The following is a 17,785-nucleotide window of genomic DNA, read 5'->3' on the forward strand; positions in this document are numbered from 1 at the left end:
GACTTCCAGGGTGTGAGTGAAAGCTGAAGTGGCTGGGCATGAGAAACGGCCCCGCTTGTCTGCTTTAAATGTCAGCAAAAGCACTGGGCCAACTGCTCTTGTGTCTCCTTGGAAGGGCAGGAATGGGCAGAACCGAGCTGCTGGGAACGTTGGAATGGGTTGAATTGAATGGAGGTTGGAGGGGGGGCAAAGAAGGAAAAATCGAGCACATAATCCATTGTGCTCTGAGGCCAAGTCAGGATTATTCCCCACGGTATTATCGCTGCACAGGACTCATTTGGTTGCATGGTGAATGGTGGTGGGATGTTTTTCCAGGTTTTAGTGTTAAATGGAGCGGCTGAAGGATCTGGGACGTTCTTGTGGTTCCTTCTAAAGACTTGGGTGCGTGTCCTTCAGCAGGATGTCGTGTTAGGGATGAGATACAGCTCTGGTGACAGCATGCTCTGGAGTGGTTGAGCACCAAGGAAGTTCATCCTGGGTGGAGAGGAAAGCAAATCCATTGATCTGAAAGGAGTGAGGACAAATGGGGATTGATACTCATAAGGCAAATTACAGGGACTTGATGGTGGGATTCCTGCACCTGGAAAACTGATACCAAAGCTCTGGCTTTGGGAAGGACAGGCAGGGGGGTATGGATGATGTGCCCCCATGCCAAAGTCCCTAAAGAGAGGGACCCAGACCTGTGTGGGGTCACCAGGCAGCAGTGATGGGCAGGGAGAAAACCCAAGAGGAACATGTGGAGATCTTTGGTTAACCGGGATCCCACAAAAGCCACGGCTCAGCCGACATCTGCTCGGAAAGGGATACAGCAAGAGGGATACGGCGAAGGAACGGACCCGAGGACATCAAATCCACGTGAGGAGCTCAGACCGTGGCAGGAGGATGACGGGTGGATGTGGGGAGCTTCCTTCGTTTCGTGTGCGTCAAGTCCAGGCTGGTTCCCATCCCCGGAGCAGAGCCGGAGGCTGGAGAGGAGCGGGATTGCCAGCGGAGGGTGATGACATCCTCATGGCCGCTCTGCTGACCGAGGTGGAGGAGCCCTGGGTGCAGGTGCGGAGGGAGCCCGGAAGGGAGCAGGGACATCCCATAGGGAGAGATGGACACGGGCTGGGTAAGGCAGGCTCCAGGGTGAGCGGTCCTCACGGGCACAGCGCCCTCGGCGCTAAGCCCCGCCCCTAATTTACATAGACCACGCCCGTTACGCAGCAAGCCCCGCCCGTCGGTCGAAATAAGCCACGCCTCTCAATCTCCATAAGCCACGCCCACACCGCATCCGCTCCGCCCCGGACTCCTCAAGCCCCTCCCGCTGTCGCCGCGCCCCTCCTCTGTCGCGACATCTCGGGGCGGAAGCGGAAGCGGACGCGGTGCGTGCGGGGCCGCCATGGTGCGGCGGCTGCTCCTGCTGCTCCTGCTGCTCCGCCTGGACGGTGAGCGGGGATGGGGGGACCGGGACCGGGACCGGGACCGGGACCGGGATCGGGATCGGGACCGGGACCGGGACCGGGATCGGGATCGGGATCGGGATCGGGAGAGGGAGCGGGAGCGGGACCTGGATCGGGACCGGGAGCGGGATCGGGAGCGGGACCTGGATCGGGACCGGGATCGGGATCGCGATCGGGACCGGGATCGGGACCGGGACCGGGACCTGGAACGGGACCGGGATGGGGACCGGGAGCGGGAGCTGCGGGGCCGCGGGTGACTGAGCTCTGTGTTCCGCAGCCGAGCGTAGCGGAGCTGCTGCGGGCACCGGCGGAGCGGCCCAGCCCGGAGGGAGCGGCGTCCTCGAGGAGCCTGCGGATGGAGCCAACGGGAGCGGAGGGCAGCGCTCCGGGTCGGCTCGGATGCCAGGCGAGGACAAGCAGGGCAGGAGCGGTGGGGAGGTGGCAGAGGGGGTCCCGCAGGCTGCGGCTGGCGCTGGTAACGGGGCGGAGAAGCAGAATGGGGATGGCCAGAATGGCCTAAGCGGCAGCACAGGTACCCAGGGCAGCACACAAGCGGGTGGCGATGGCCAGAACCAGGGCACCGGCGGCACGGACAACAAGGCCAACAGCACCCAGAGTGGCAGCAGTGGCGGTACAAACCAGAGCACCGGCCCCAGCGGTAACGACGAGAACGGGACCAACACCCAGACCAGCAGCACAGGTGAGGAGCAGAGCAACACCCCCAGCAGTAACGGCAGTCCCGGTGGTGCTGACAGCGCTGATAACCCAGGCAAGAACCACAGCACCGGCACTGACAACGAGAGCAAGCCCACCGACAGTAACAGCGGGGGTCAGGTCACTGGCCAGAACACGGACACCAAGAGCCAGGGGAGCGATGCTGAGGGTGGGAGCAAGAACGGGGAGACCAGCAGCGAGAAACAGGGCAGCAGCGAGGGTAGCGAGACTGGCAAGAGCCACGCCAACAAGAAAGAGACTGAGAAGGAGAAAGCTGAGGCTAAGAACCAGGCCAACAACGAGGAAACTGAGAAGGAGAAAGCTGAGGATGAGAGCCAGGCCAGCAACCAAGATGGTAACGGTGGGAGCCAGGCCAACAGCCAAGACACCAACACCGAGGACAAGGAAAATGATGACAAGAAGCAGGAAAACAGCCAGGAGAGTGACGATGGGAACCAGGAGAGTAACGATGGGAACCAGGAGAGCGACACCGGGAGCCAGGGCAATGATGGGGGCTCACCGAGGGATAAAAACGTGCCACCACAACCAGCTTCCTCTGCTGGTGAGGACGACAGCTTCTTAGAGAATGAAGAAACCCCCAGGGAGGAAGAGGAAGGGGCTAAAGGGAGCAGCGATGCCTCCTCCTTTGCTAGGGAGAGAGGGAAGAGCCTTCCTTCTCCCAGGGACCAGTCGGAGAGCAGCCACTTCTTCGCCTACCTGGTGACCACTGCGATTATCGTCGCTGCCTTGTACGTAGCGTATCACAACAAGCGCAAGGTGAGAGGCATTGCTTTGATATAAGAATGCTAATACTATTGTCAATTTACTATTAAGCCTTGACCCAAGAGCTTTGGGAGGAGCGGGGAGGGTGCTGGAGCTGGGAAAAGGGTTGGATCGCTGTGGGAATCAGGTGGCCTCAGCTCTGGTGGTTATTTTCAGCTGAGAGAGGTGAAAAGGAGGAGATGAGTGATGTTACCCCGTGTTTTCCTGCTGCCAGGGAGCTCTCTGGAGCAGGTTGCAGAAGCTTTGTCCTTAAATGGTCTTCACACAGCTCAAGGGATGTAACTTTGCTGCTGGGTTTTTTTTTTTCCTCCTGTAAAGCTATTTTAGGGGCAGGAGACAGAAAACAAACTCTTGTTTGCTGTGCGTGAGGCGGACCTCAGGTACCGCCTGCTTCCCATCTGTGCTGGCTTTAGTAGTGGCGTGCAGTTGCTGCAAGTGCTTTGGAACAAGCATTAGAAAGCACCCGTGTTTGAAGGGAGGAAAAGCTGATTTGGTCGCTGTTGTCCCACTCACCTTGCCCCCCGTTCTCTCCCCAAAGATCATTGCTTTTGCTCTGGAAGGAAAGAGATCCAAAAGCGGTCGACGACCCAAATCTGGCGACTATCAGAGACTGGATCAGAAGGTAAAATGTGCCCAAAAGCGGAGCTGGGCAGGTTCTGGGGCTGGTCTGGGTGGTGAACACGGTACCTTGGCCTCTTGCCCTGGGAATGGGCCCGAACCCACACGGGGTTGGGGCTGGAAAGCTGGATTCTTAAGGAAAATCCCCGCTTTTGGTGTAGAAACAGGGAAGTGGAAGTGCTGAGAAATGGTGGCCGAGCTAACACAGGGTGGAGGTTTGGGAGTCCTGAGCTCGGCTCTGCTGGGTCACGGGCTCAAATGGCTTTTTCCCAAGAGGATTTTAGCAGGAAAAGGGCAGGATTTGGGGACTTTTTTCCCCCTTGAACCTTTTCTCCCCGGTTGTCCCTGAAGCTGGAAGTGTCTGCAGTTATTTTCTGCAGTAGGAAGAGGAGGAGACACGGGAAGGAAGCAGAAAGTCACCCGAAGCTGAAGCTCAGGCTTTGGGAAGGCTGTTGCCATGTGGGGGGCCGTGACAATGGACACTTCCAAACGGGATTAGGGATTGCACTCCAGCAGTGCCCAGCTCGGTTTCAGTGTTGCCCTTGGGAGCAGCGCTCTCCCTTCCCAAAGTGCAGCCACACCTGGCTCGGAAGCCACCCAAGTGCCACGGGGCTGGTTTTCCTGCTTCACTTTCCCTATTTAACCTCAGCAGGATTTCAGGAGCTTGCTTCCCTTGCCAGGAATTCCCCGACTCGTCCCTGGGGCACAGCGAAGCAGCCAGGCAGTTAGGAAGAGCTCATTGGAGCCATGCAGCCCGCTCAAAGCCCGCTGCTTTCTCAGAGCAGAAGAGCCATGCTGAGCCGTCACCTTGCTTTTTGCCTTTCCAGATCTAGCTTCCTCCTTGGATGCTCAGCGTAGCGATGGATGGCATTGAAAGTGCAGGAAGCCCAGGACACCACCGCCTCCCCCGCTGCAGCTGCGCACCATGGTCAGGTTCCAGACAGCAGGAAGAAGAAGGGGAAGTGCTTTTAGCTTTGCACCTGCACCTTGGTAACGTTAAACCCTTCACTTCCTCATAACACGTTCCTCCTTTTCCACCTGCCTGAAGATGAAACTCTGGCTTGTAGCCAGCGCCCAGCACTTGACAGAGCCTCTGTGGCCAAATGAAATGGAATTTGCCAACTACTGTACTGATGTCTCCTCTTGGGGGAAAGAAATTATATATAGAGAGAGATATATCTATCTATCTGCCTGCGAAATGAGCCGTCGGACCCTCCCCTTCCAGAGCCCGAGAGCTCTGGTCGTACCCAGCACCTCGAGGCACACGCGTGCTCCTCTTCTGTCCGCTGTCTTTGGATGCTCCACTGCAGCGTGTGACCAACTGCACTGGTTTGGAAGTGATCCCCTGAGGCCTCTGATCCGATGTGATTTATTTCCCTCTCTGGGTGATGAAGACAATGTTGGGGTTTAACATCCAGATTCTCTCTTCCTGCACATCTTTGACCCTTGGGTTGTAGCTTAAACTTCCTCGCCTGCATCTTCTGTTCCCCGTGGGGTTCTTTCCTTCCCTGCTCCCTGCTTGTCTCCTCCCTCTCTCCCCCCCCCAGAGCTGTTTGCACTGTTTGAAGGTGGCAGCTGCCATCCAGTGCTATGCAGGAGGACAGCTGAGGCTGAGGAAGCTCTGTGCCAGCTTGGCACGGTGTGGTTGTAGCAGACCTCGCCTGGAAGGTGGCTTCCCACCCCCTTGTCGGCATCATTCCACCGCGATGTAGAGTGTGTGGTAACCCCGAAGCACTGGGATGAACGGAACTCGCACCCTTCAAACCTCTTCCTTGGAAGTGCAGCATGGAGGCCCCAGAAGGAAGCTGAAGGAGCCTCCCCACCATGGAGCTCGCTGCTACCGGGCCCTCGGTGCTGGCTCCTGCTCTAGTGCCCTCTCACCCGGCTGAGCTGCTTGCACAAGCCTTGGCAGAGCCTCTTGCCTTGGGAAACCACAGCACAGGCACCACCGCCTGTGCCTGCATCACCACAGGACTTCCTCCCCCTGAGGTCACCTCCTCGAGCCGGTGACCAACACGTGAAGGGCTCCTGGTGTCACCAGCACATCCTCGCCTCTGCTGGCCCTGGTTTTGAGGGCTTGAATGTAATGAAACCAGCGGCCGGTCCCTTTGGTGCACTTAAACCAGGGTGGGGGCATCCTGGGGTGGTTTAGAGCTGCCAGATGCGTTCATCAAGGGGTTACAGCTCTGAGGTGTCGGCTTCTTCTTGCACTTCTACTCCAAAGATGTCTGTGTGATGTTCCCCCGGAGGCCATGAAGTGCCTGCCCAGCTCGTGCTTGCAGAAGCTGTTTTGGAGACTGGGAGGGAAGGGAAAGGAGAACAAGGTTAGGAACGTCCCCCGGGGGGAGCGGACCTCGGGGGGGCTCCTGCAGCAAGGCTCCACTGGTCCGAGATCCCATGGGATAAGCCTGGGGCTCCAGTGGTGTGCGGCTGGCTTATGGACGGGGTGTGGGGTGGGAGGTGATGGCTCCACACGTGCAATGCCGGGCGCTGCCGAGCTGCTCCCGCGTGCCGTGTTCCTGCTTTGCCTTCTTGGGTTTGATGGAGAACGGATTGACAGAGGGGTTCGTTCTCTTTAAAGCTGTTTGCTTCTCCATCCCGGGAGCTGTCCCAGTGCTCTCTCCAGCCCAGGGGGTGTTGGGAGCCCCACTGCTGTCAGCAAAGGGAGCAGTGAGCTCTTGGGAACCATCGGACCCCAACACCTCGAGCCCAGCTGGGACCAAGCACGAGGAGCTCGTGCATGAGCTGGATGAGGACCTTGGTTTGCTCAGTGCCGGCAGGAGGCACAGCTCAGGCCAGGCTAGACCAAGGGGGTTCTCCCTGGATCTCCTGTCCCCATTCCCAGGGGCTCCTGGCTCAGTGGGTGGATGGGGCCTCTCGGTACCTCTGTTTTGGGCCACCGTTGCTCCTTCGAGGGTTTGAATGAGCAAAGAGGTTGTTTTCTGCTGCACTTTGCTTTGAAGGATCTCAAGTTTTCTGTTTCTTTGTAGTTTTTTCTTCTGGTTTCCTGTGTGTTGAAGTCAATAAATGGGTTTAAAACCAAAAAAAAGCAGCGAGTTTTCACCTCTGCTCACAGTGTTGGTGCTCTGAACGCGGGCCCCTTTCAAACCTGGCCCCAGCAGTGCGGCTTGGTTCCTCTTTGTGCACAAAACACCATCGTTTGGGCAAGCCCAGGGCTCTTTGTGTGCTCAACCCGCCCTTGTGTGACCGACAGAGCCCGGGGCCGGATGGAGCCCCGCCAGCCTCCAGCCCAGAGCGGATTTGCAGCGGTTCTGGTCTGCGGCCCCGTTCCTCTTGAGCGGCTCAGGACGGGAGCCGGGTTCTTCCTCCTCAGAATAGAGCTTAAGCTGCTTGTGCAGGGCTGCGTTGGGATCCTTCCTGTTGTGTTTCCCCTTTTCCCCCACAGGGAGGCTCTGAGGAGGATCCCAGCGCAGCCCCGGCTCCGCTGGGAGACTGAAAGGGGGGATTGCACCTTCCTGCACCCATCCAGCCCCACACTGAGAGCAGACGATGGGCTGGAACAAGGGGGGTGCTTGGGGGAGGAAGAAAAGGTGGAAATGGGGAGTTCCAATGGGAATTATTTCATCCGCACACCGCGTTGTTGGGTTGAGCGCTCCTACATGAGGGGTTGGATCAAAGCACCAGTGCTGGGTGTCTTCGGGGTGATTTCAGGGGATCCCAGCCTGGTTTGGGCTGGAAGGGACCTTAAAGCTCACCCAGCTCCAACCCCGGCCACGGGCAGGGACCCCTTCCACCTTCCAAGCCCCTGTGTCCAACCTGGCCTTGAACACTGCCAGGGATGGGGCAGCCACAGCTTCTCTGGGCACCCTGTGCCAGCGCCTCAGCACCCTCACAGGGAAGAGCTTCTGCCTAAGAGCTCATCTCAGTCTCCCCTCTGCCAGGTTCAAGCCATTCCCCTTGGCCTCTCCAGCTTTCCTGCAGCCCCTTTAGGCACTGGAGCTGCTCTCAGGTCTCCCTGTAGCGGGGAAGGAAGAGCCCCGGAGGTCCCTCCCATCCCACCCCACGTGTGGGCCATGGGGAGCTCTGAGCTGGGCTGCCCAGGAGCCGAGGTCCTGCACTAAAGGAGCTCAAAGGGATCTGGCAGCGGGGCTGAGGAGATGCCGACTGAGCCGCTTATCCACGAGCCCTCGGGGAGAGGTGGGGCAGGATCAGTGCTGAGGCTGATGCAGGAGCACAGAACGGGGCTTGCTTTGGTGGAGGGGTTCACCCCTCCCAGGGCCCTGTCCTCCTGCAGCCACCACAGACCAGGGCTGTGCCCACCTCCCACACTGGAGCTCGGGTGGGTTCTGAGCATCTCGATGGTACCAAGGAGCCGAGTGAAGCTGGGCTCCTGCCTCCTGCCCTCCTTGGTTTATTGGCACTTCCTTGGCTGGGCTTCGACTCCTGGAGCAGCCTCATCGGAGCATGAGCTCACCTTCACAGCCTCCACGCTGTCCCTGTGGGGAGGGCACCAGCCAGGCCCATGCATCCGTTCTGCCTCTGGACACAAAGGCCATGGCCCATGAGGGCTTGCTTAGATCAAAGCAGACCCCACCAAGGGGTGAGATGGTGTCTGAAGGGCTGGAACCTTTCCAGGGCGGGTGTCCTGTTGCTTTTCATAGAACCATAGAACAGTTTGGGTTGGAAAGGACCTTGGGATCATCCAGTCCCAACCCCCTGCCATGGGCAGGGACACCTCACACTAAACCAGGGTACCCAAGGCTCTGTCCAACCTGGCCTTGAGCACTGCCAGGGATGGAGCATTCACAACCTCCCTGGGCAACCCATTCCAGTGCCTCAGCACCCTCACAGGAAAGAATTTGTTCTTAGATCCAATCTAAACTTCCCCTGTTTAAGTTTTAACCCATTACCCCTTGTCCTGTCACTACAGTCCCTGATGAAGAGTCCTTCCCCAGCATCCTTGTAGCCCCCTTCAGATACTGGAAGCTGCTCTGAGGTCTCCACGCAGCTTCTCTTCTCCAGGCTGAACAGCCCCAACTTTCTCAGCCTGGCTCCATACAGGAGGTGCTCCAGTCCCTGATCATCCCTGTGGCCTCCTCTGGACTTGTTCCAACAGTTCCATGTCCTTTTTATGTTGAGGACCCCAGAACTGCACACAATGCTCCAGGTGAGGTCTCACCAGAGCAGAACAGAGGGGCAGGATCCCCTCCATGACCTGCTGGTCACGCTCCTTTGGATGCAGCCCAGGACACGGTTGGTTTCTGGGCTGTGAGCGCACACTGAAGCCGGCTCATGTTCAGTTTCTCATCCACCAACACCCCCAAGTCCTTCTCCTTGGGCTGCTCTGAATCTCTTCTCTGCCCAACCTGTAGCTGTGCCTGGGATTGCTCCCACCCAGGTGCAGGACCTTGCACTTGGCATGGTTAAACTTCATGAGGTTGGCATCAGCCCACCTCCCAAGCGTGTCGAGGTCCCTCTGGATGGCATTCCTTCCCTCCAGGGTATCAACCGAACCACACAGCTCAGTGTCATCGGTGAGCTCACTGAGGGTGCCCTCAATCCCCCTGTCCATGTTTCCCTGTGCTCCCTCCTCTTTGCCCACCTCCAGGGCAAGCCTCAAGCTCCTGGGGTCTTTGGGGAGCTGCAAACAGAGCTGTAGGACCCCCCCCAAGCCAAGCCTGGAGCCCAGCCCAGGATGAGGAGCCCCTTCCAGCTCCCATTCCCGCAGTCCCACAGCCCCACCTGGCTCCTTTTCCATCTCCATTCCCTTCCCAGCTCACCCATTCTCTCCCCTTCTCATCCACTGCATCTCTCTTGTGATGAGCTTAGAGATGGGACTCCCTCTTCTCCTTACGCTGGTTCCCGTCCTTGCGGCATTTCCCCTTTGCTGGTAAATGCGTTGCCACAGGTGCCATTCCGCATGGAAACACAAGAGTCCATTGGGAACACGCCGGGAGGGGTTTCCCTTGGAGCACATCCAGCGGGGCAGCGCAGCTCGCGCGTGGTCCTTTGTCCTGCGTGATGGATTTACGGATCCAGGAGCAATGGTTGATCCCAGCAAGGTCACCGCTCATGGAAAACCCAGAAACGCTCCCATCTGGAGGTGCTGGGGAAAGACCCAAAGGGACACATGGGTGGGTGAGGAGAGCCTGCAGAGGAGTTTGACTTCAGAACCAGCGGGAGCAGGAAAAGGAGATAGGAAAAGGGAGGTTGTGCGGGGAGCGACGAAGGGCCCGAGCTCTCCCATGGGTGTCCCAAAATCCACCATGGAAGCAGCCTCAAGCCTCCTGCTTGTGCCAGCCTGATTCAGCCCAAAGCCAGCCAAAAGGGGCTGCGTTACCTGGATAGAGAGGTGGAAAACGGGACGCAGTGGGGCTGGGAGAGAAGCCGGGTCCTGGGGCTGGCAGTGGGACAGGTACCTTGCTGCTAAAGCTCTGCTATCCCCTTGGCTCTCACCTTGTGCATCAGCTCCACCTCTCAGCTGAGCTGAGTGTCCTGGGGAGCTTCACTTCCCTCTTGGCTCCTCTCCAGGGGGCCCCCGGCAGGTGAATGGTGTCCAACCCCCCCCAGGCTCGTGATGGGCCCCGAGTGCTCCGTTGGGAAGTGCAGGGAATGGATCCCGCTCCATCGGCACCGGCGTGGCTGGGTGTGAAGGGCAGCGCCTGGCACTGGGTGTGCGATGGCACCGGGCACAGGTCACTGGGCACAGGATCAAGGAGGAAAACAGCGAAGAGCAGGGTTTGTGCCTCCAAGGGGGTTGGATGGGCTGGGAACGCCGGCACGGAGGGAACCATGGAGCAACCAGGATCCCGCTGCCTCCCTCACCAGGTAATTCCCGTTTCCCATTGCAGACCCCATCCAGCTCCCTGGAGCGGGCTCCTGAGCCGGTGCCACGCACTGCGAACCCTGCCTGCTCCAGGAGGTGCTTCCCAGCTGGTTTTAGTGCCTGATTTACCTGTTTATGGCCGTTCCGTGATCATCCCTTCCCAAAGCAGCCCCCCAGGGCCACACTCCCACCGATGGGGCTCCCCTGCATTCCCTCTGCCCTTCCCAAACCGGAGCTTCAGGAAGCCGCTGTCCCCCATCCCCGCCTGCTGCTCCCACATCACGAGGCCCAAATCACAAGATGATGAGGATGCTTTTATTAACTCCTGATCTCTGGAGAGGGCTTTGATCCCGTTCCCAAGCTTTTCCCAGGCTTGGAATCGGTGTTTGCACGGGCAATGGGGGGTGGCAGCACCATGGGGCTGCATCCTGCTCCTCGGCACTGGTCTGGGAGCACCACGCGCTGTTGCTCTTTAGCTTTAATCCCATCTTAAATCCGTCACACCCAGCCCTGGCATGTGAGGATTTGCTTAATCCACCACCCCGGTGAGGCAGGAGCTGGTTCCTGCCTGAAGGACCACGTCGGTGAGCTCCTCCCCGAGCCTTTGAGCCCAACTTAGCATCAGAAAGGGAGGAAACATCCCCACTGATGCTGCAGCTCTGGGGATGCAGGTGGAGGGTGATGCTCCCCCGATGGTCCAGCAGCTCTCGGACATTGGTGGGGATCAAGCAGCCCCCAAATGCCGGTGGAAACAGTTGGGTCTGGTGGAGGCCGGGTTTGGGATTGCCTTGACTTGTACACGGAGACCCCTGTCCCTGCACCAGGATGAGGGGTTTGACCTTGGGAGCGTGGCAGGGATCAGCGCCGGAGGTGCACAAGGTCCAAAGCAAAGTGCCTGGAAACGGGAGCAGCGCCCTCCTGGGCTGTTCCCCCGTGGGCCTGGCGCCAGGGAGGGAAGTGCTGCAGGTGAGAACGAGGCAGTGGGGGTGATCCGGTGGGATGGGGGGGTCCCGGTCCCGGGGTCTCAGTCCCTCTTGCCGCTGCTCTCGGCCTCCGTGCGCCGCTTCAGCCGCTCCATGTCGATGTAGAGGTTGCGCCCCAGGACGGAGCTGGCGCAGATGAGGGCTCCCTGCAGGGCTCCCGCGAAGCCCCCCACGCACACATCCTGCCCTGCAATCGTGTGCGAAGCAGCCATGGTCCCGTGTCCTCCATCCCCAGCGCTGCTCCAGCATCGCCAGCCCCAACCATCACGCCCTGCACCACCCCGGGGGTCCCTGCTTGCCCCCTTCCTCCTTCCCAGTGGGGAAAGGGCCTCATCCTGCCCAGCCACTCCCAACACCAGGCATGGGGACAGCACCCAGGAGCTGTCCTCCTCCCATTGGGTCCATGCAACTCGGACATGCCCGTGCATCAGCGCATGGCACAGGGGTGCCTCGTGCCCTTGGTTCATTGCAGGGTTGAAGGTTTCCCTCCCTCATATCCCGCTTCCCCAGCAGGGTCCTCATGGTGCTGGGCACGGTACCTGTCAGGTAGAGGTTGGGGACAGGCGTCTGGGCCCTCACGGCTGCGATGGCTTCGGCCTGCAGACGGGCCATGTCGTGGTTAGCGCCATAGAACTCCCCCTTGGGGCTGGCGATGTAGTGCTGGTTGGTGAGGGGCGTCCCGCTGGACAGGTACTCGATCTGCAGGGGACAAAGGGACAACGTGGTCTGCAGGGAGGAGGGGGGTGCAGGTGTGGGGTGTCCCAGCCCCAGAGAGCTGCGTTTGTGGGGTGCGGGTTGGGATGGGTTTCCTTGCACCCCCTGCGGTGGCTCCCCTCGCACCAGGCATGGTCAGGGGTGGGTGATGGGTTGGTGTCACCTCACGTCCTGCTCCTACATTCACTGCATGGGGCTGGGTAAAGGAGACCCAGGAGAAGAGCTGGAGCACCTGAGAGCCCCAGGGTGCTTCCTCACCCTGTCCTCGATGCGAGGGTAGAGCTTGAAGACGGTCTGCATGACGGTGTTCACAAAGGTCTGCTTCAGCTCCTCGTAGTCATCGCCCCGCTTGTGGACCTGCTTGTCCTTCCACTCCTCAAACCACTCGTACCTGGCGAAGGTCACGACGACCAACGTGGATTTACCTGCAGCAGGACAAGGTTGGGGCTGGTGTCCCCCTGCCCGCCCTCACGACACCATCGCGCTGCCACAAGCCTCCTCTGTGGCCCCAGATCCTTCAGCCAGGCCCCTTGAAGACCGCTTTCCATGAGCGACCTGCTCAGCAGCTCTGACCACGGCCACGGCAGGAGGAGCTCCCCGTGCGCAGCCGTAAACCCAACCAAGTCCCCAAGTGCTTTCCAGGGAGCGTGTGGTTGGGCTCCAGCCCTCACCTGGGTGCCTCGCTTCCCACGTGGGGTCCTTGGTCGACGGGCAGCTGACAAACAGCATGGGGATGCTCTTGGCAGCTTCCTCCCTGGACGAGGACAGGTAGCGACTCATCCTGCAGAGGGATGCAGAGGTCGGAGGAGGGTTTGGCCCGAACCTTGCCCACAGGACTTGTTTTGACCGAACCCCCGTGCAGTGAGGATCAAGCAGGAGCCTTTGCTGCGTCACCACCCTGGAACTCATCTCTTTATGCTTAACAGAGCACATCCAAGGTGAAGCCAAACCTACATTTCATCCAGGTCATGTCCTTGATATATGTAGTAGTTGGTGGGCTCCAGCCCCAGCTCTTCGTTTGAGCCATTAAGACCTACAAAGATGGTGAAACCCCCTTCGCCGTGTGTCACCATGCGGAGCTGGGACTGGATCTCTGGATACGGAGGGAAGAAGGGGAAAATCAGTATTCCCTGGGATCCTCAGCAACAGAGAGGTGGTTTCTCCTAGAAGCAGCCCCACTCCTACCTCCGTTGCTGCCTCTAGAACTGACTCATCTCTTGGATTCCTTGAACCCAATTCTGCAGCTGTTGAGTGCTTGGAGACCAACCATATGGGTGCCCACAACGCTCCCACCCAACCGTGCCCCTTCCAAAGCAGCACGAAGACTTCGTGGCACCACTAAACCCAACCTTACGTGGACGTTCCACCGACTGCCCCATGGTTTGGGTGCTCTGCTGTGGTTTTTAGGGAGATGGAGCAGCAAAGCCAAGGCTTTGCTAACCATGACCAGGTTGGGTGAGCTCATTTCGGTTGCACTAAAACCCCTGTGGTGAAATGCCCGGCCAGGGGTGGTGTTTGGAACATGAGCAACAAGGTTTGAGGATGACTAAGGACCAATCCGAAGGATTCTGCTGTGGCTCGGAGCAGGATTAACACCATCAGCCCAGTGAAACCCAACCCAAGCCCGACGGTGCTGGGGTACCGGGCAATGCCCGCGCCTCTGCCGGCAGGAGCCATTCGTAGGTGTTGAAGATCCCGGCATCCGAAATGATGATGGGAGCAAAGATGTTCACCAGATCCTGACCCTTCTTAACGCTCACACCTGGAAGGGAAAGGTGGGAGAGGGAGGAATGGCTCAAAGCAACGCCACAGCAGGGAGCAGCCACGGGCGCCCCATCCCATGCTCACCACAGGCTTTGCCCTGGGAGTCCAGCAGGATCCTCTGCACTGGTGCCCTTCCAAACACATTGCCTCCAGCTTTCCGGATAACAGGAATGGTGTGGAAGGCGATTTCCCCAGCCCCTCCTTTGGGATACCATGCGCCGCAGAGGAAATGGTCCACCAGGATGCTGTGCATGGAGAAGCTGGCCTTGGAGGGCACCACGCCTGGAGAAAGGGGTGAGAAAGGTCGGGTGAGCTTGTGCCAAACCGCGGGGATCTGTGGCTCCTCCTGAAGGTGCGAGGACGAGGAAAGCCCTGGGCGCGCTGCAGGGAAGGGCGGATGCGGGATGTGGGAAACGGGGAGGAGCAGGGAGCGCCCTGGTACCTACCGTAGGTGGGGAAGATGTAGCTGAGGACGGCCCTGAGCTCCCGGTTGGGGGTCAGAGCGGCCACCACGTCCTTGAGGCTGCGCGACGCCAGGCGGAGGAAGGGGCAGAGCCGGGGGAGCAGCCCCGAGCGGCAGAGCAGCGCTGCCAGCGCCCGAGGCACCACCTTCAGCAGCACCAGGAGCGGGACCCCTCTGCTGGCGCTCTGCGGGACGGAGGAGCCTGCTCAGGACAGGCTCGGGGGCATCTCTGCCCCTTCCAGGGGCTGGGAGGGTGCTGAGGCACAGGGTGCCCAGAGAAGCTGTGGCTGCCCCATCCCTGGCAGTGCTCAAGGCCGGGTTGGACACAGGGGCTTGGAGCAAGCTGCTCCGGTGGAAGGGGTCCCTGCCCGTGGCAGGGGTTGGAGCTGGGGTGAGCTTTAAGGTCCTTTCCAGCCCAACCCAGGCTGGGATTCCACGATTCTATCCAGTTCACTGCTTGGCTGGCAAAGACAACAGCATCCCGAGTTGCTTCGGGCACAGGGAGCGTTTCCTCCCCCCATAGAACTCCCTGTGGTGAGGGTTTCAAGGCACAATTGACACTGCTGCAGCACTGGTTCGATAAGGACTGCAATCACCCCATGGGGAAGTCCTGGAGCACCACCCCATGGAGGTGCTGGAGCTCATGGGTGTCCCAGCGCACCCCATGGGACCATGAGCATCCTCAGGGAGGGGAGGTCAAACTCCAGGGTTTTGAGGCAGGAAGGGGAGATAGGGCCGGGCAGGGGCAGGTTGTGCCACACCAGCACGTGCACTTGCCCCATAGCTGAGTGCTGGGGGGCGACCAGAGCCAAAACCATCCCCCCAGGTGAAGGCAAAGCCCCCTTTACCTTCACCAACCGCTCGAACTCCTCAATGGCAGCCGCCTCCCCGGGAAACTGCTGCTTCAAGCCTTGGAAGTAGCCCTCCCGCCCCGAATAGAGCCGATAGGTCCTGGCTCTGCCGGGCTCCCCCAGGACCACGGCGTCGAACGCAGGCGGGAGCGGGACCCATTCCAGCTGCCCCTCCGTCAGCTGGTCCACCAGGAAGCGCAGGCTGGTGCCCTCCTGCATCCGCCCCACGTAGTGGATACCTGGAAGATGCGGTTTCCCTTTGTTTTACGGGGGGGTTCCCTTGTTTTCATGCCCCCAGGATGCACGAGGACCCTCCTCTTATTTTTCCATGTGGAGGGGAATGGGAAAAGTTGGGAAACACCCTCCCACCGCTTTAGGTCAATGGGGAAAGTGCTCGATGCCATGGTTTTCAGCAGCGGTTGGGAACGCTGTTCTGCGTGGCTGTTTTTTCCTGCCTGTCTTGCTGTAAATCATTAATCCCGAACATTAATGATGCAGGGCTGGACTTTGTCTTGCCGGAAAGGCTTTGTCAAGGGAATATGCCCTCAGGTGATATCCCTGGGACACAGTTGAACACGCAAGTTGCCCAGAGAAGCTGTGGCTGCCCCATCCCTGGCAGTGCTCAAGGCCAGGTTGGACACAGGGGCTTGGAGCAAGCTGCTCCAGTGGAAGGGGTCCCTGCCTGTGGCAGGGGTTGGAGCTGAGGGAGCTTTAAGGTCCCTTTAACCCAACCCAGTCTATGGGGAATTCTACAGACATGGGCTGGGTCCATCGAGTATCACGAGGGGTTGGGGTTAGGGGTGTGAGCGGCCCTGCCTTGCCCTCTGGCAGGAGGCTTTTGGGGTGTGGAACCCACAGGATATCGCGTGCTCAGGCGGAAAAGCACTTGTATAACCAAGGCTGGGAGCCAGGGGAGTGCCACGAGGCTGCGGATGCGATCCCCACCACAGGGCCATGGATGCGATCCCCACCACGGGGCCATGGATGCGATCCCCACCATGGGGCTATGGATGTGATCCCCACCACAGGGCTATGGATGCGATCCCTGCTATGGGGCCATACCGGTGTCAAACTCGAAGCCCTTCTCGGTGAAGGTGTGGCAGCAGCCCCCCAGCTTCCCGTGCTGCTCCAGCACCAGCACCCGCCTGCCCGCCTTGGCCAGCAGTGCCGCGGCTCCCAGGCCCCCGATGCCGCTGCCCACCACGATGGCATCGAGCTGCTCTGGCACCTTGTCTGCAGAGAAAACTGGGGGGCACAGAACACACACACACACACACACACACAGGGAGCATCTTCAGTGGCGGCATGCAGCACCCCCCCAGGGCATGCGCAGGGTACGCAGGGGTGACCTCTGAATCTGTGCTGGGGGGTGATGGAACCGCTGTGGGCAATGCCCAGCTGTGCTGGGGGTGATGCTGGTCCAGAGGGTGATGCTGTGCTGGGAGGTGGGGGGGGAAGATGCCTCCAAGGGGTGACACAGACCCAGTGGAGCTGGGATGGGGGGGATCCATAAGGGATTGGGGGTCCCACTGGGGGTCATACTAAGGGAGGGGGGACTCCCACCAGGGGATGCAGGGTCCAACTGGGGTGTTAGGGATGTCCCACTGGGCACTGAGGGGTCCCACTGAGGATCAGGGGGGTCCCACTGGGGTCTGGGGGGGGTCTCACTGGGGATTGGGGGTCCAACTGGGAGATGGTGAGGTCCCACCAGGGTATTGGGGGGTCCCACTGGGGATTTGGGGGTCCAACTGGGGATTGGGAGGTTCCACAGGGTGACTGGAGGTCCTATGTGGGGGTCCCACAGAGGAATGAGGGTCCCACTGAGGTATTTGGGGGGGGGCCCACTGAAGATTTGGGGGTCACGCTGGGGTTTGGGGGGGTCCCATTGGGGTATTGGGAGAGGGTCCCACTGGAGGATGAAGGGGTCCCACGGGGGTTTGGAGGGTCCCACTGGGAGACTGGGGGGTTGTACTGAGGGATGGGGGCTCCCGGGGGGGGATGCAGGGTCCAACAGGGTTATTAGGGAGGTCCCACTGGGCACTGGGGGGGTCCCACTGGGGATTGGGGGGGGTCCAACCTGGGATTGGGTGTCCCACGGGGGGATGTTGAGGTCCCACCGGGGACTGGGAGGTCCCATGGGAGACTGCGGGTCCCACAGGGAGATTGGAGGTCCTATGGGGGGAGGCCCACTGGGGAATGGAGGGTCCCAGCGGGGTACTGGAGGGGTCCCATTGGGGTGTTCTGGGGGTCCCACTGGAGGATGAAGGGGTGGCACCGGGTCATTGGAGGGATCCCACAGGGGTACCGGAGGTGCTGCTGGGGGGGGGGGGGGTTCCCGTACCTGTCTTAACGACCGTCCTGCGGACCGCCTTGTCGGTGACGAGCGGGGCCGGCGGGCGCCGGGCATCGGCAGCGAAGGGGCTGGGGCCGCCGCCGGAGCGCAGCAGGAGCCAGGCGAGGGAGAGGAGGGGAAGGAGGATGAAGGAGGCGAGGCAGAGCAGCGCGTACAGCCCCATGGCGCCGGCACCTTCTGCTGCGGAGCACCGGGACCCCGCTCCGCCCTCGGGAGGCACCGCACCGCTGAGCGCTGGCACCGAGCCCCGGGACCGGCCATCGCGCCTTCCGTGCGGTTTGACCCTCCAGGGCCGCCGTCCCCGCCCTGCGCG

General features: G+C 60.2%; 2 protein-coding genes across 2 annotated transcripts; one reads left to right on the forward strand and one right to left on the reverse strand.

The window, feature by feature from the left end:
- Nucleotides 1-1,841: 1,841 nt before the first annotated feature.
- TGOLN2 (trans-golgi network protein 2) lies at nucleotides 1,842-5,112 on the forward strand. Its single transcript, XM_061443376.1, has 3 exons — nucleotides 1,842-2,933; nucleotides 3,478-3,561; nucleotides 4,385-5,112. Exons 1-3 carry the CDS (start codon nucleotides 1,842-1,844, stop codon nucleotides 4,388-4,390), a joined length of 1,182 nt encoding a protein of 393 aa, XP_061299360.1. The 3' UTR covers nucleotides 4,391-5,112.
- A 6,229-nt stretch (nucleotides 5,113-11,341) lies between these two features.
- RETSAT (retinol saturase) lies at nucleotides 11,342-17,671 on the reverse strand. Its single transcript, XM_061443385.1, has 11 exons — nucleotides 17,461-17,671; nucleotides 16,182-16,364; nucleotides 15,117-15,358; nucleotides 14,252-14,453; nucleotides 13,890-14,087; nucleotides 13,684-13,803; nucleotides 12,996-13,134; nucleotides 12,713-12,822; nucleotides 12,300-12,466; nucleotides 11,867-12,026; nucleotides 11,342-11,514 (listed from the first exon to the last, which is right to left on the reverse strand). Exons 1-11 carry the CDS (start codon nucleotides 17,633-17,635, stop codon nucleotides 11,369-11,371), a joined length of 1,842 nt encoding a protein of 613 aa, XP_061299369.1. The 5' UTR covers nucleotides 17,636-17,671; the 3' UTR covers nucleotides 11,342-11,368.
- Nucleotides 17,672-17,785: the final 114 nt, after the last annotated feature.

Source organism: Pezoporus flaviventris, unplaced genomic scaffold (assembly GCF_033815535.1).
Source record: "Pezoporus flaviventris isolate CSIRO_AGI_PZ_B2104156 unplaced genomic scaffold, CSIRO_AGI_Pfla_v1 ptg000353l, whole genome shotgun sequence".
In the NCBI taxonomy this organism is placed as follows: domain Eukaryota; kingdom Metazoa; phylum Chordata; class Aves; order Psittaciformes; family Psittacidae; genus Pezoporus; species Pezoporus flaviventris.

What these genes read in the sequence shown, in the direction of transcription:
- RETSAT (XM_061443385.1), bottom strand. Translation starts at nt 17,635, where the DNA reads ATGGGGCTGTACGCGCTGCTCTGCCTCGCCTCCTTCATCCTCCTTCCC. An exon ending in GGACATGACCTGGATGAAAT is followed by an intron (nt 12,823 to 12,995) that starts GTAGGTTTGGCT and finishes ATCCCTCTGCAG; the next exon opens with GATGAGTCGCTACCTGTCCT. An exon ending in CCCCAACCTCTACCTGACAG is followed by an intron (nt 11,515 to 11,866) that starts GTACCGTGCCCA and finishes ACACGATTGCAG; the next exon opens with GGCAGGATGTGTGCGTGGGG.
- TGOLN2 (XM_061443376.1), top strand. Translation starts at nt 1,842, where the DNA reads ATGCCAGGCGAGGACAAGCAGGGCAGGAGCGGTGGGGAGGTGGCAGAG. An exon ending in CGTATCACAACAAGCGCAAG is followed by an intron (nt 2,934 to 3,477) that starts GTGAGAGGCATT and finishes CTCTCCCCAAAG; the next exon opens with ATCATTGCTTTTGCTCTGGA.